This window comes from Neoarius graeffei, chromosome 1 (genome assembly GCF_027579695.1).
Source record: "Neoarius graeffei isolate fNeoGra1 chromosome 1, fNeoGra1.pri, whole genome shotgun sequence".
Taxonomy (NCBI): domain Eukaryota; kingdom Metazoa; phylum Chordata; class Actinopteri; order Siluriformes; family Ariidae; genus Neoarius; species Neoarius graeffei.
In genome coordinates, this window is record NC_083569.1 from 106,737,427 (window position 1) to 106,754,889 (window position 17,463).

Here is a 17,463-nt window from a genome sequence, read left to right on the forward strand (position 1 = left end):
TGCTGAAGATTCCATTCAAAAAGTCGACTCAAAGAGCCGACTCACACCTGAACGTGGGAAAATGCGCAATTAAAAAAAAAAGCACATTCAGAGTGAGTTCTTTAAGTCGGCTCTTTGAGTCGACTCTTCAGCAAAAGATGTGTTGGGGGTTTTATGTGAGGAAAATGCAAAATAGTAAAAACAAAAAACGCTTTTATTGATGATTCGATTAAAAGAGTCGACTAAAAGAGCCGACTCACACCTGAACAACAACAACAACAACAAAAAAGTCAGTGAGTTCTTTAAATCGGCTCTTTGAGTTGACTCTTCAGCAATAGATGTGTTGGGGAGTTTTTGTGAGGAGAATGCAAAATAATTAAAAACACTATTATTGATGACGATTTGACTCAAAGAGATGACTCAAAGACCGAATTACACCTGAACAAAAAAAAGTCAGTGAGTTCTTTAGTGGGGTTTTTAATGAAGTGGGGTTTTTAATGTGAGGGGAGAAAAAAGCTTTTATTGCTGAAGATTCGATTCAAAATAGTAAAAACAAAAAATGCTTTTATTGATGATTCGATTCAAAGAGTCGACTCAAACCTGAAAAAAAAAAATGAGTTCTTTAAGTCGGCTCTTTGAGTCGACTCTTCAGCAGTAATTGAAGTGGGGTTTTTAATGTGAGGGGGAAAAAGCTTTTATTGCTGAAGATTCGATTCAAAGAGCCGACTCACACCTGAACGTGGGAAAATGCACAATTTAAAAAAAAAAAGCACATTGAGAGAGTTCTTTAAGTCAGCTCTTTGAGTCGACTCTTCAGCAAAAGATGTGTTGGGGGTTTTATGTGAGGAAAATGCAAGATAATTAAAAACACTTTTCTTGATGACAATTCGATTCAAATAGTCGGCTCAAAGAGTCGACTCACACCTGAACAAATAAAAAGTCAGAGTGGAGTTCCTTAAGTCGGCACTTTGAGTCGACTCTTCAGCAAAAGATGTGTTGGGGGTTTTATGTGAGGAAAATGCAAGATAGTAAAAACAAAAAACGCTTTTATTGATGATGATTCGATTCAAAGAATCGACTCAAAGAGCCGACTCACACCTGAACAAAAAAAAAGTCAGAGTGGAGTTCTTTAAGTCGGCTCTTTGTGTCGACTCTTCAGCAAAAGATGTATTGGGGATTTTTTGTGAGGAAAATGCAAAATAGTAAAAAAAAAAATGCTTTTATTGATGACGATTCGATTCAAAAAGAGTTGATTCACACCTGAACAAAAAAAGTGAGAGTTCTTTAAGTCGGCTCTTTGAGTCGACTCTTCAGCAGTAATTGAAGTGGGGTTTTTTCATGTGAGGGGAAAAAAGGTTTTATTGCTGAAGATTCGATTCAAAAAGTCGATTCAAAGAGCCGACTCACACCTGAACAAAAAAAAGTAAAAGTGAGTTTTTTAAGTCGGCTCTTTGAGTCGACTCTTCAGCAATAGATGTGTTGGGGGTTTTATGTGAGGAAAATGCAAAATAGTAAAAACAAAAAACGCTTTTATTGATGATGATTCGATTCAAAGAGTCGACTCAAAGAGCCGACTCACACCTGAACAACAACAACAAAAAAGTCAGTGAGTTCTTTAAGTCGGCTCTTTGAGTCGACTCTTCAGCAATAGATGTATTGGGGATTTTTTGTGAGGAAAATGCAAAATCTCATCTCATCTCATTATCTGTAGCCGCTTTATCCTGTTCTACAGGGTCGCAGGCAAGCTGGAGCCTATCCCAGCTGACTACGGGCGAAAGGCGGGGTACACCCTGGACAAGTCGCCAGGTCATCACAGGGCTGACACATAGACACAGACAACCATTCACACTCACATTCACACCTACAGTCAATTTAGAGTCACCAGTTAACCTAACCTGCATGTCTTTGGACTGTGGGGGAAACCGGAGCACCCGGAGGAAACCCACGTGGACACGGGGAGAACATGCAAACTCCGCACAGAAAGGCCCTCGCCGGCCACGGGGCTCGAACCCGGACCTTCTTGCTGTGAGGCGACAGCGCTAACCACTACACCACTGTGCCGCCCGGTTTTTAATGTGAGGGGGAAAAAGCTTCTATTGCTGAAGATTCGATTCAAAAAGTCGACTCAAAGAGCCGACTCACACCTGAACGTGGGAAAATGCACAATTAAAAAAAAAAAGCACATTGAGAGTGAGTTCTTTAAGTCGGCTCTTTGAATCGAATCTTCAGCAAAAGATGTGTTGGGGGTTTTATGTGAGGAAAATGCAAGATAGTAAAAACAAAAAATGCTTTTATTGATGATGATTCGATTCAAAGAGTCGACTCAAAGCCCGAATCACACCTGAAAAAAAAAAGTGAGTTCTTTGAGGCGACTCTTCAGCAAAAGATGTGTTGGGGATTTTATGGCTACGTTCACACTGCAGGCTGAAGTGACTCAAATCCGATCTTTTCGCCCATATGTGACCTGTATCTGATCTTTTATTGACAATATGAACGACACAGATCCGATTTTTTCAAATCCGACCCAGGCCGTTTGGATATGTGGTCCTAATTCCGATTCCTATCCGCTCTTTTCAAATGCGACTTCAGTCTGAACCGCCAGGTCGCATTCATCCGACTTACACGTCATCAACAAGCCACAAACGTCACTATTCTGCGCTGAAGTAGGCGGCGGGTCTCTCAAAAAAGTTACAACAACATGGCGCATAATCACGGGCGCAGATAGAGGGTGGGACTCGTCCCACCCAGATTTAAATTCACCTCGCTCGGTCCCCCCCACTTATAGGGAGGAAAAAACGTCTATGCTGTCTTTCTTTGCATAAGGCAAACCTCACGGAAAAATCAAAAGACTAATTACCATTCGGTTTATTGAGGTGCACAGCAGTGTATACATAGTTGCAACAATTCAAATAAAACAAAACAAAGACTGATATTCGGTTGGTTGAGCTGCGCAGACTGCACAGGTTGCGAGCTCGAGCTTGGTTGCCATGGTAACCCACAACAAGTTTGACAGGCATATCGGGGTTGGGGTTGGTTTGCTGGCAGCTTTGTCCCCCCCAGTTTTTTGTCCCCCCCAGTTCAAAAAACGTATCTGCGCCCCTGCGCATGACATCAATGCGAGGGACGCTTCGGGCTGTGAAGGTTCTGAATCTTCTCAATGGAAGGACGCAGAGGTTAGGGAGCTGATTTCCATTTGGGGGGATGCAGCTATTCAAGCTAGATTAGATGAGTCATACCGCAACCGGGCGGTTTTACTTCCGTAAACACTGGCCATGCTCACTGCGTGTGACGTCATCGTATCCTGCAATGCGCATGCAGAACACTTTTAGGTCGCTTTTCGTTCATACTGAGGATCACATACAAGTCGCATATATTTGTTAATGTGAACGACCTCACAAAAAAATCGGATTTCACAAAAAAATCGGAATTGAGCATTAAGCCTTGCAGTGTGAACGTAGCGACAGTGAGGAAAATGCAAAATAGTAAAAACTCTTTTATTGATGACGAGTCGATTCAAAGAGTCGACTCACATCTGAACAAAAAACGTCAGTGAGTTCTTTGAGTCGGCTCTTTGAGTCGACTCTTCAGCAGTAAATGAAGTGGGGGTTTTAATGTGAGGGAGAAAAAAAATCTTTTATTGCTGAAGATTCGATTCAAAGAAACAACGCATCACAAGCTGTCAGGCTTAAAAGAGGTTTAAAATAAAAGGAAGAAAAGGTTTCAGAGCTGTGTAACAGAGCTGTTGAGGTTTTTTTCTTGCTAAAAATAAGCTTTACAGAAGTGAAAAAAAAGATTAAAATGAGACAAATCCTGGACAGACCAGGCAAAGTGGAAAAAAAATCTGTTCCAGAGTCAAATTCCCAGTTTCTTTTACAACTACATTGTTACCAAATAAATATTTCTAGCAACATGTACGCCATTTCATTCTGTACCACTTCCATACTTCGGCTCTGACGAAGACCGAATGCGAAAGTGTTGTGTGTTCTGTTGCTTCATGAATAAACTCCACTTTTCTATTCGGTGAAATCGCAGCATTGGTGCGAATAAATAAAGTCAAGACCGAGTCACGTTTTGGTCATTGTGTTTTTATTTAATGGAGATAAAGCAGTCTTTAGCACACTGGAAGCTGAAACATCTCCCAGAGATCGATCTCTGTCTCTCACACACACACACACACACACACACACACACACACACACACACACACACACACACAGAGGGGAAAGCAAAAATAAAAACACTTATTGCTGAATTCACATTCCTGCAGGTCCAACAGGTCCGTTCGGGGGTTTTGATGTGACGAGGTGATGAAAGATGTTCATGTTTACTTTAATATTTTTAATATTTGTATTTTTTTGGTGTAAAGACGATCATGGGCCGCGTTACACACTGCTTTGCACCATGAAGGAATCTGATACGTGATCAGCTCAAGTAAAATTTGGTGGATCAAATCACGAACCTCGACATCAATTCAATGTATTACAAATAAATAGTTCTTTGACTCCATGCTCGAGTTCAAGATCTAGTGCAATTAAGGGTCGTTTGCTTTGTCCCAAAGTTCCCTGAACCCCACACCAGAGGGTCTCTCTTTCTCCAAGGAGCCCTTGTGCTGCTAAACATGTGAGCTTTTAATTTAACTTGAGAAACTTTACTCGCTTCCTCTGGATAGTTAATCTACCTGGAGGAGTTGAGTCTGGATCATCGTTAGGTTGATCCAGTCCTGGGAGCGAACGCTGGGTATGAGGCTAAGCTAATCAGCCTACCTGCATGGTTCAGGACAAACTCGAGGAAATTCACAAGAACGCAAGGAGAACATGTGAAACAGTAACATCTCAGCAAGTGAAACTTCTTCTTCTTTAGGCTGTTCCTGTTCGGGGTCTCCACAGCAGATAATGTCCCTCCATTTCCTCCTGTCCTCTGTATCATTTTCTCTCACACCAACAGTCCTCATGTCCTTCACCACATCCATCAATCTCATCTTTGGCCTTCCTCTTTTCCTTCTACCTGCCAACTCCATCTCCAGCATTCTTTTCCCAGTATACCCTGGATCTCTCCTCTGGACGTCTCCAAACCATCTCAATCTCACCTCTCTTACTTTGTCCCCAAGCCGTCCTACACGTCCCTTTGTCCCTCTAATATTCGCCTCATTTCTCATCCTGTCCAACTTGGTCACTCCCAATGAGAATCTCAGCACCTTCAACTCTGCTACCTCCAGTTCAGTTTCCTGTCTCCGGTCCACCACTGAGGTGAACAAACCAGTGTGTTTATCCCCAAAGATGGACAAGTCAACGAACCCTTTAGGGCACTAGATAGAACCTTTGGAAAAAAAAAAAAATAAATAAAACAAATGGTGGTGGAAATAGTTTCCTAGAATGGACTGCTGATTCTGTAAAGCTAAGGTCAAACACAGCCGGTTGATCTGTGAGAACCGTGGCTGGGGCTACCGTGGCCATTCTGGCAGATTTTGGAGGTGATCCGTCGCAAAAATTTGGGCGGAGTTAATATGCAGATGAAGCCACGGTAGCCACGATGGTAGTGACGGAAGACGCTGGTAAACCAATGGCGGCAGCGATGTATAGCGACGCATGAAACGTACAGCGTTGCCACAGCAAGACAAAATAAGCCACGCCCCGTTTAACTTTCTGCAGAACGTTGTTCGGTGGACATTTTGAGCTCGATGGTTGTCACGGAATGCCATGGCAACCCCCCGGGTGCCCACGTAAACCTCGCATAAGCCTCAAGGATGCCTTCACGGTTGTGACGGATGAATCCATACAGCGCTTGACCTACGGCGATTTTCAACACAACAAAACTTTCCAGGGATGGAAGCCATTCCCCCTTGGTTGTCAAGGTCACTCCATGACTCTCACGTATTCCAACGGAAGGGTCCGGAAGCCCCAAAATCGTCTACCGTGAAGTGATTTTGGCTATGCAAGAACTTTTCAGCGTGTCCCCAAAGATGGACAAGTCAACGAACCCTTTAGGGCACTAGATAGAACCTTTGGGGAAATGAATAAATAAATAAAACAAATGGTGGTGGAAATGGTTTCCTAGAACGACTGCTGATTCTGTAAAGCTAAGGCGACACATAGCTGGCTGATCTGTGAGAACCGTGGCTGGGACTACCGTGGCCATTGTGGCAGATTTTGGAGGTGATCCGTCGCAGAAATTTGGGCGGAGTCAATACGCAAACGAAGCCACGGTAGCCACGATGGTAGTGACGGAAGACGCCGGTAAACCAATGGCGGCAGCAATGTACTGTATAGCGACGCATGAAAACCTTTCACAGCTGCAGTACAGCATCACCACCGCAAGACAAAAGAAGCCACATCCCATTTCACTTTCTGCAGGATGTTGTTCCATTGTGACGGAATGCCACGACAACCCCCGGGAGCCCACGCAAGCCTCATGTATGCCTCAAGGATGCCTTCATGGTTGCGACAGATGAATTCATACAGCGCTTGACCCACGGCAATTTTCAACACAACAAAACTTTCCAGGGATGGAAGCCACGCCGTCCTGGTTGTCAAGGTCGCTCCACGACTCACGTATTCCGACGGAAGGGTCCGGAAGCCCCAAAATCGTCTACTGTGAAGCGATTTCGGCTATGCAAGACCTTAGCTTAAAGAGCACGTTATGTTCGTGATTCTTTGACCATTCTTGAAATTGAGTAGTTGTTTTCCCTTCCACGTGATTAAATCTTTATTTTAGGAATAATAAATAAGTTAATAAGTCAAATGTTCTTCAGGAAGCTGAGAGGATTTGTCCTGGGGCATGTTGTTCGGATGAGGGAGGGGAGCACAAACTTTTGCACTCAACCCTAAATGTAGATCCGATTCAAAAAATGCTTTGTTTATCCTGCACTGACCTTCCATTAAAAAAAAAAAAACCCTAAAGAACAGACTAACTCAAAAGTGCAATAGCGCGGAAGCCGCTAACTGCTAACAGCTAGCATGCTAACATGTTAATGCTAACATGCTAATGCTAAAACTACACGTTCCTTATAAGGTTATAAACATGTCAAATTATACGTGCTGGATTTTCTGGATTTATCGGAAAGAAAAAAAAAAGATACAAATCTTTTTTCAGTTTTTAACAATTTTCCTAGAAACACTCATAGAAAAGCGCGAGTGCAACGATTGGGCCGTGATCGCTAAATCCTGTCGTGTCGTCGCTATGGAAACGCTGCGGTCCTGAACGGGATGTCTAAAGTGACGCATGCTAATAATATGCAAAGGAGACCGGGACATAATTCATGACTTGAGCTTTTAAGGGTAAATCAGAGGAGGAGGGACGAGTCGCCCGCGCGTCATGACTACGCAATTTACAAAACTCGCACCTGTCTTAGGGTGTGGTTAGGGGCGGGGTAAGGGGCGGAGACAACAGCTTCTGAGAGAAGGCTTAATCCTGGGTGGGTTTGATGGAAATGTGGCACTCGTTCAGTCCGTGTTCATGCATTTTATACGTCTGACTGCGATTAACATCATGGAAAAAAAAAAAAGAAGATCATCGTTATACTATCATTAGGTTTGAGATAAAACGTTCCAGGTTATAGAAATGATAAAAAAAAAAGTAACACATAGAATATCGGCCTTCAAAGTGGTTTAGTCCATTCTACAAGTTACAGCGATGTTTTTTTTTAAAAAAAGAAAGAAAGAAAAAAAGAAAAATTAACAAGATTTCTGCAGATATCTAACAGGCGTATCATGACAGGCATTTCCCTACAGGCATTAGAAAATATTGCTCAGTCTGATCAGCTTTAGAAAGAAAATAAAACTCGGGGTAATATTTTGTACCTAGTGCACATCCACGACTCTACAATCCCAGAATCCTAGAAGCAGATGTCTTTCATTCGGCCAAAAAGATTTCAAATAAAAATGTATATATAGATATATATATTTAAAAAAAAAAAAAAAACAGTAATAAATCATTTAGTAAAAATCCCTGGGCTTCGAAATGAGATTTGGATTGAGCTCATTACCTTTAAGGAAAAAAAAAAAAAAAAGACTCTGAACGGAAAAAAATAAAATAAAAAGGCAGCCTTATAATTAAATAAAAATATTATAAATAATTATTAAAAAAGAGACGGACACACAAACAGCAAAAAACAACAAAAACGGACGCTTTTCATATATATATGTATATATAATCATATACGTACTGTATCTGCATCCTCTAACCCTCAAGCAAGCCCTTCCTGATTGAAATAAAGGTTTCCATTCCTTATTTGTATAATAATGCGTTTTACATGTTTAAAATATTCTACTCAATCATCCGATATAAACAGAATGTACACGTGGCGAGAGCACAAAGCGCCGTCCGAGCTCCGCCGCTCACAGTTTGCTGCAGGGGTCCACAGAGTCTGTACAGTGTGTGTGTGTGTGTGTGTGTGTGAGTGTGTGTGTGTGTGTGTGTGTGAGAGAGAGAGAGAGAGAGAGAGAGAGAGAGAGAGTGATGGTGCTGGCCAGCAGAGGGCACCAGAGAAACGATGATGAGAACATGTTTTCATATATTTCCCGTGAAATCTTGAAATCGTTCCGTCTGAGCCGGAGTGGTTCCACGTTGTGACCTTTCGCCCAGGAGAAAACGAACAGCGAGTGGAGGGTGTCGACGAAAAAAAAAAGCAGATGTGTCGGTTCATGAGAAACCATTTCCTGACCTCTCCATGGCAAAAACACACACGGTGTACTACCACGGGATGTGTGTGTGTGTGTGTGTGTGTGTGTGTGTGTGTGTGTGTGTTGGGGGGTTGTTTTGTCTTTTGTCTTTTTTTTTCTCCTTACAGCGAAATTTCAGGCTGGTGAGGTTTGGGGCGACATCCTGGGTTTTGTAAAAGGCATAAATTTTTGCCCCCTTCCTCTCAAGGACTTGGCTTTTAGTATGATTTCGTGCACCGACCGGCACTTGTGGGTCCGGAGTGAACGAGGTGCAGCCTGAGCACTCCGGTCCGCTCCGCTCCGCACTCGTCTACGGCCTGTGAAACCTGCAGATGAATAAATAAAATCACACGGATGATCAGTAAATAAAACAAATAGACATGGTCATCACTATCCCCCCTTATAAGCCCACTGCTTTAATATTGAACGATGATATCATAAGTGCTGACACCTTCAGAAAACGCTACCCGGCTTTTTGTGGCTATTGCCTCATAGAGGCGGACCCACTATGCCATTGTGTTGTAAGAATGTAAGAACGAGTGGAACAATAGCGCACCGCGCACACGCATACGCATTACAATCACCAGAACAGCGAATCGTGATCTTGCGATACGAACGGTTGATCTGGCGTTATCAGAGGTACACAAGAACGAGTGGAACAATAGCGCACCAGACACGCGCATACGCATTACAATCACCAGAACAGCGAATCGTGATCTGGCGTTATCAAAGGTACACAAGAACGAGTGTAAGAACGAGTGGAACAATAGCGCACCGCGCACACGCATACGCATTACAATCACCGGAACGGCGAATCATGATCTGGCGTTATCAAAGGTACACAAGAACGAGTGAAGGAGTGCAGCGGTCTCAAAAGTAGCCGGTCACCGGCGGCAAATCGCCGGCTATGGCTTGTTATGCCGCCGGCTATTGTCAGTCGAGTCACAAAATTTAATATTGAATATTTCTGACAGCAAAAAAAGTTGTGAACGTAAATTACATCCACTATGTAATGTATGTCCGTTGCCGCGTCAACTGTGTTTACATCCTCGACATGAGTGCAGCCATTACTGCCACCTGTGTTGCCAGATTGGGCGGTTTCCCGCCCAATTTGGGCGGTTTTAAGTGCATTTCGGCGGGTTTTGAACGTATTTTGGGCTGTAAAACGTCAGCAGTATCTGGCAACATATTTTTTTTACTTAATACAAGAAATTAATGGATGCCAACATTTTTGCCAAAATGGTATTTTATTTTCCATTGTTTAGGCAGCTTCAGCATCATACTGTGAGAGTCTGTTCAAATTGTTTTTTTTCTTCTATGAAGCCTGAGCCATTTATTTTATTAGTTTATAATTATTGTTTAATTTGGTCTTCAGGAGAGACTGCCTGCACACAGTACTAGTATTAATAGTGTTTTTCTTACATGAAAGCTGAGGCATTTATATTATATTTTAAGGTAACTTCATGTTGTGCTGTGAGGTTCTATGCACTTTAACTTTTGAACCAACAGGTGCATTTGGATAAGTAAAGCCTATTTTTCTGCATTTTTGTAGTCCTGGTAATCTTCTATATTGGTAAAGTTGTTTATAGGACCATTTCTCAGTGTCTGTTTTTTTTAATCAATAGTTTTTCAGTAATAACAATATTTAACATATCACTCAATTTTAAACAACCCCCGCGCCTCCCCCATGGCTTGCCCCCATAGTCTCCAAAATTTCTGTGGGAAACACTGGCGTGCGTAACAACGCTAATCAAGCTTAAGCTAGTCGACCCGCCTCAAATACCCGTCCTGGGTAAATGTTATCCCAATTTTAGATGGCCTGTTCCAAACCATCCCGCCCCATGAAAAATTCGTACTTGCATCCATCCATCCATCTATCTATCTATCCCTGCACGCTTTGCGTGCATTATGTCTGCCGCTGGCAGACATTTTACCATTTTGCACCCTGCTGTAAATTATTTGTACCCTGCTATTCTCCCAAACTTTGAAGCCCCTGCGAGTGGAACAATAGCGCACTGCACACGCGCATACGCATTACAATCACCGGAATGGCGAATCGTGATCTCACGTTATCAAAGGTACACAAGAACGAGTGAAACAATAGCGCACTGCGCACGCGCATACGAATTACAATCACCAGAACGGTGAATCGTGATCTCACGTTATCAGAGGTACACAAGAACACGTGTAAGAACGAGTGAAACAATAGCGCACTGCGCACGCGCATTACAATCACCGGAACGGCGAATCGTGATCTCACGTTATCAAAGGTACACAAGAACGAGTGTAAGAATGTAAGAATGAGTGGAACAGTAGTGAAACTTCGTAACCAATCAGCACTCATCCTGATCAAATTCGATTACCCGTTCTACTTCTTGATAAACTTAGAAATCAGAGAAACCTCGTCATAACTTCATAATATCGGAAGATAATCGGCAGATGAAAAGATAAACGAAATTCACCTCGTGGGTCGCCAAGGCTACTGATTCGATATCGAGTAAGTGGTGTTCGTTTTAAGAAAACTGACCTTTTGATTCTCAGTGTTTGTTTGGTCCTTCTGAAAGGTCAAATGAAAGGGCTTTGTAAGTTTGAGCTTTTCGGCAGATATTTCGAGAAGCCGATATCAAACTTCTGCTCTTCGCTTTAATTTTTTATTTGACAGTCTTTACACTACACTTGTGAAACAAAACGTGCTCATTCGTACTAAATAATGCTTCGATTGTTCAATTCATGAACAAGTGCTTGCTTTCTTTCTTACTATTTTGAAAATAGATCGAGTTGAAAGAAAAAAAAAGCCACAGTAAACAAAATTGGGAACCAAAATATTCCGAGCCCTGACGCTGCTCACAGCTTGGCGACGCTTGGAAGAGATGAGGTGAGTATCACTGATAGCGTGTGTCTATGCGATATTTACTGGATGGACATGGGATCAGAAAACTATTTTATTTACTGTGGTGCTTGAAAGTTTGTGAACCCTTTAGAATTTTCTATATTTCTGCATAAATATGACCTAAAACATCATCAGATTTTCACACAAATCCTAAAAGTAGATAAAGAGAACCCAGTTAAACAAATGAGACAAAAATATTATACTTGGTCATTTATTTATTGAGAAAAATGATCCAATATTACGTATCTGTGAGTGGCAAAAGTATGTGAACCTTTGCTTTCAGTATCTGGTGTGACCCCCCTGTGCAGCAATAACTGCAACTAAACGTTTGCGGTAACTGTTGATCAGTCCTGCACACCGGCTTGGAGGAATTTTAGCCCATTCCTCCATACAGAACAGCTTCAACTCTGGGATGTTGGTGGGTTTCCTCACATGAACTGCTCGCTTCAGGTCCTTCCACAACATTTCCATTGGATTAAGGTCAGGACTTTGACTTGGCCATTCCAAAACATTAACTTTATTCTTCTTTAACCATTCTTTGGTAGAATGACTTGTGTGCTTTGGGTCGTTGTCTTGCTGCATGACCCACCTTCTCTTGAGATTCAGTTCATGGACAGATGTCCTGACATTTTCCTTTAGAATTCACTGGGATAATTCAGAATTCATTGTTCCATCAATGATGGCAAGCCGTCCTGGCCCAGATGCAGCAAAACAAGCCCAAACCATGATACTACCACCACCATGTTTCACAGATGGGATAAGGTTCTTATGCTGGAATGCAGTGTTTTCCTTTCTCCAAACATAACGCTTCTCATTTAAACCATAAAGTTCTATTTTTGTCTCATCTGTCCACAAAACATTTGTCCAATAGCCTTCTGGCTTGTCCACGTGATCTTTAGCAAACTGCAGATGAGCAGCAACGTTCTTTTTGGAGAGCAGTGGCTTTCTCCTTGCAACCCTGCCATGCACACCATTGTTGCTCAGTGTTCTCCTGATGGTGGACTCATGAACATTAGCCAATGTGAGAGAGGCCTTCAGTTGCTTAGAAGTTACCCTGGGGTCGTTTGTGACCTCATCGACTATTACACACCTTGCTCTTGGAGTGATCTTTGTTGGTCGACCACTCCTGGGGAGGGTAACAATGGTCTTGAATTTCCTCCATTTGTACACAATCTGTCTGACTGTGGATTGGTGGAGTCCAAACTCTTTAGAGATGTTTTTTTTTTTAACCTTTTCCAGCCTGATGAGCATCAACAACGCTTTTTCTGAGGTCCTCAGAAATCTCCTTTGTTCGTGCCATGATACACTTCCACAAACATGTGTTGTGAAGATCAGACTTTGATAGATCCCTGTTCTTTAAATAAAACAGGGTGCCCACTCACACCTGATTGTCATCCCATTGATTGAAAACACCTGACTCTAATTTCACCTTCAAATTAACTGCTAATCCTAGAGGTTCACATACTTTTGCCACTCACAGATATGTAATACTGGATCATTTTCCTCAATAAATAAATGACCAAGTATAATATTTTTGTCTCATTTGTTTAACTGGGTTCTCTTTATCGACTTTTAGGACTTGCGTGAAAATCTGATGATGTTTTAGGTCATATTTATGCAGAAATATAGAAAATTCTAAAGGGTTCACGAACTTTCAAGCACCACTGTATACACCACCGTTCAGAAGTTTGGGGTCACCCAGACAATTTTGTATTTTCCATGAAAAGTCACACTTTTATTTACCACCATAAGTTGTAAAATGAATAGAAAATATAGTCAAGACATTTTTCTGGCCATTTTGAGCATTTAATCGACCCCACAAATGTGATGCTCCAGAAACTCAATCTGCTCAAAGGAAGGTCAGTTTTATAGCTTCTCTAAAGAGCTCAATTGTTTTCAGCTGTGCTAACATGATTGTACAAGGGTTTTCTAATCATCCATTAGCCTTCTGAGGCAATGAGCAAACACATTGTACCATTAGAACACTGGAGTGAGAGTTGCTGGAAATGGGCCTCTATACACCTATGGAGATATTGCACCAAAAACCAGACATTTGCAGCTAGAATAGTCATTTACCACATTAGCAATGTATAGAGTGGATTTCTGATTAGTTTAAAGTGATCTTATTCAAGACGCAGCTGAAATTATTTCTCCATGCATTACATATATCACTAATTTACCCATTGAACAAAGCACTTTCCCTGTGGACTTTAAAAGGGCAAGAGTTATCCCTCTGTATAAGAAAGGTAGTAAATTAGAGCAGGGTAACTACCGACCAGTATCCATCCTATGTTGTATTTCAAAAATAATAGAGAAGGTTGTCTTTGAACAGGTTGACAGTTATCTGACTGCTCACAACCTTCTCTTTGAGTTTCAATCAGGTTTTAGAAAATCTTATTCTACAGATACATGCTTACTTTATTTAACAGATTTTATTAAGAAAGAGATTGATGAAGGGAAATATTGTGGTATGATACTACTGGACCTTCAGAAGGCATTTGACACAGTCAATCATAATATTCTTTTAACTAAACTTATGGCTATGGGTTTTAGTAATGCATCTATTCAGTGGATACAGTCATATTTGGGCGGGAGGGATCAAGTAGTAGATGTTAGTGGAACCCTTTCCAAGCCCCTTCCTCTCTCTTGTGGTGTCCCCCAGGGGAGCATTTTGGGGCCCCTGTTCTTTTTGTTGTACATCAATGATATGAAGGCAGCTTGCGACTGCAATTTGTTACTTTATGCAGATGATTCAGCTCTCTTGGTATCCCATCATAATAAAGAAGAAGTTGAGCGAACACTTAGTTCTGAACTACAGAAAGTAAGTATATGGCTAGCTGAAAATAAATTGTCCCTTCATCTAGGCAAAACTGAATCAATCTTGTTTGGATCCTGTGTAAAATTACAGAGATCACCAGGTCTGAACATTAAAGTAGGTAATATTGAAATTTTATCCAAGGACACTGTGTTGTATTTAGGATGTGTTCTTGACAGCAAAATGACAGGAGAGGGTATGGCATCCAGGGTTATTACAAAATTAAATCAGAAAATTAAATTCCTGGCAAGAATAACTAATTTTATCAACAGGGAAGCCATGGAGATTCTGGCAGGGGCCTTAGTTCAAGGACACTTTGACTATGCCTGCATCTCCTGGTACAACAACTTGCCTAAATTACTTAAAAAGAAGTTACAAACCTCTCAAAACAAATTAATCAGGTTGATTCTTAATCTACACCCACGCACCCATCTTTTACCTTGCCATTTCAGAAGCCTTAAATGGCTAACCGTAGAGGATAGAGTAACATATTTTAACCTGAATATGGTACATAGAATTATCAACAGTGAGACCCCAATCTATCTTAATTATTTTAACAGAGTAAATGAGGTGCATAGCTACTCCACAAGGAGAAGCTCCACTGATCTTGTTTTGTATAGATTCAATACGCGAATGGGTAAAAGTTCTTTTTTATATTTAGGGGCAGTCCTATGGAACAACCTACCTGACCATATTAAAAACATGGCATCCAATAGTACCTTTAAGTTAGCATTAAAAAAGTGGTTGTCTAGTAAAATGGCATAAAGGTAATTCAAATGTACTTATTTATTGTCTTTGTTGTTATGTTTGTATGTATTGCATGCGTTATTTTTTTACACATACATTGTACACCATACTGATTTTAGTTGTACACTCTTAGACATACATTTTAATATGTTTTCTTTTTTTATGCCTAAGGACCACAATGGAAATAAGTTCATCTGAGCTTTTTTGTGTTATCCTTTTGACATATGTGCAAGGTACATAAGCACCATTTACTTTTTTTTTTCTTTTTTTTGTATCAACCTTGAGCAGTGTCAATAATAAAATCAAATCAAAATAAAATAAAATAAAATAAAATAAAATCTTCATTGAAAAGAACAGTGCTTTTCTTTCAAAAATAAGGACATTTCAAAGTGACCCCAAACTTTTGAACGGTAGTGTAAGCAGTAGCCACATGTACTGGTACACATAGGGGACGTGGTTTTTCAGTAGTATGAGCACGCAAAGTTTCATTGATGCAGCTTATGTAGTTTCTGAGAAAACTTGTCCAGATTGAAACGGACGGATGGACGGACGGGACTCCATTCCTATATCCGCCTGCGCACTTTGTGGTGGAGGGATAATAAACACCCAGTTATTTAACACACTCTCTCAGTCCGAGTCATTTTCCGATTCAGAATTGAAGCAAAACGAATCGTTCCGGTTTTACAATCCACGCAATTAAACCAGGAAATCGGGCGGAGCTTGTTGAACAGTGGGCGTTTCTAATTTGCATATTCATACATTACTGTATGTGGATTTCCTGATGACTCTGAGTGACGGTCAGTTTCAGAAACAGCCCTTTAAAAAAGGTCAAATAGCACAAAATCTAAATATTATTAAATACGGCAGTGCTCAAAAGTTTGCACCCCCCTTTCTGAATGTGAACCATTTTCTATTAACTCCGTCGAAGACCATGATTTGGTTTTATAACTGCATCTGAGTGGGTTTTTTGTTGTTGTTGTTTGAACTATTTTCTGTTGATTTTGCGTCATATTTTGGATCGTCTTGTTAAAGGAAGCTCTGATTTTTTTTTTAGCTTAATTTGTAAACAAACTGTACTTCTTTTTTTTTCCCAAAGCCAGAAACATTTGGGGGTGTGTGTGCAAACTTTTGCACTCAACCATACACACACAGGTTTTAAAATAAGCCACTACACCACCAGTGCATGCTAACCCTCCTTTACTCCTGTACCTGGTTAAATGGCGGCTGGACTCATGCACTTCCATCTCTGTGCTCTTGTAATCGTTGAGCTCCTTCCGTATGGCAGCCTGAAACGGACAAAAAAACCCACATCACCACACAGCCACGAGAGAAGGACTAACCACAGTGCTCTTAAAGCAAAGCCATGCATCATTTATATCCTGCCAAAGGAGTTCAATAACGTACAGGGATTTAAAAAAAAAAAAAAAGTCTTCAGTTTCCGTCTTGAGTTCCTCGTTGTTGCATCCTGAGCTTTATTATGAACATCACACAACGTAGACATTTATTACTGTCCATTTAAGATTACTTCCAAACCATAATAACAGGAGAAAATATTACAACATTTCCATTAAAACTAAATTATGAGATGAATGAATTTAGATCCCGTAGCCAGTTAGCCAAAAAAAAAAAAAAATCAGGGCTGGTAATGAGATTTTGAAAATGACCACGATAAAAATGCTGAATAGAGTGGGCCGTTCTTTCACTGTGTGCTACAATGTGATAAAAAATGGCATTTTAACATCAATACAGGACATAGACGCGAAAAAAAGAAAGAAAAACACGATTAAAGGTGCGATATGTAATTTTTACACATGCTTCCTGAAGGAAAATAATCATATATTTCTAAAGACGTGTGATTAATATGAACTCAATGCCGACGGCGTGGACGGGAACGCTTCCTCCACTGATAAAACCTCGTCCAGGTCCTTCTTCGTACTCGTTCGTATCCCAGAAATACCCTACGATTTCAAACAGCAAGTTAGCTATTGAAGAAATCTCTGACCTTGGTGTGACCTTGATCCTGTGGGTTACAGTGATAACTACAAAACATTTAACCTGTCATTCTTGAGATAGATATATCACGCGAACGAGAATCTCGGACAAAGGCGTTATGGCGAAAACTCCATACAAACTGTCTGTTTCTTGAGATGTTGCGCCGATGAATCTTCAACAAACTGAAAACAGAATATTCCGAGAACTCCGGCACTCAGACGCCGAGGTGTAAAAACTCCCAGGCTCCACATTGCCTCATTGATTTGATTACCATCTTCATTACTATATTCTATTTTTATAAGTTTCTGGCCCTGAAATTAGCTCCACCCATTAGTTGAATTCAGAAGAGCTGCTCAGCCACACCACACCACACCTCCTTTTCC

General features: G+C 41.1%; 1 protein-coding gene across 1 annotated transcript in view; it reads right to left on the reverse strand.

Annotated features, from left to right (window-relative positions):
* Positions 1–2,104: 2,104 nt before the first annotated feature.
* The window catches only part of LOC132885839 (phosphatase and actin regulator 1), a 130,077-nt gene continuing 114,718 nt past the window's right edge, over positions 2,105–17,463 (reverse strand). The window contains exons 11-12 of the mRNA XM_060920359.1: positions 16,298–16,374; positions 2,105–2,123 (exon numbers count right to left, since the gene is read on the reverse strand). Coding sequence (XP_060776342.1) covers positions 2,105–2,123; positions 16,298–16,374 — 96 coding nt within the window. The remainder of the gene's footprint in view (positions 2,124–16,297; positions 16,375–17,463) is intronic.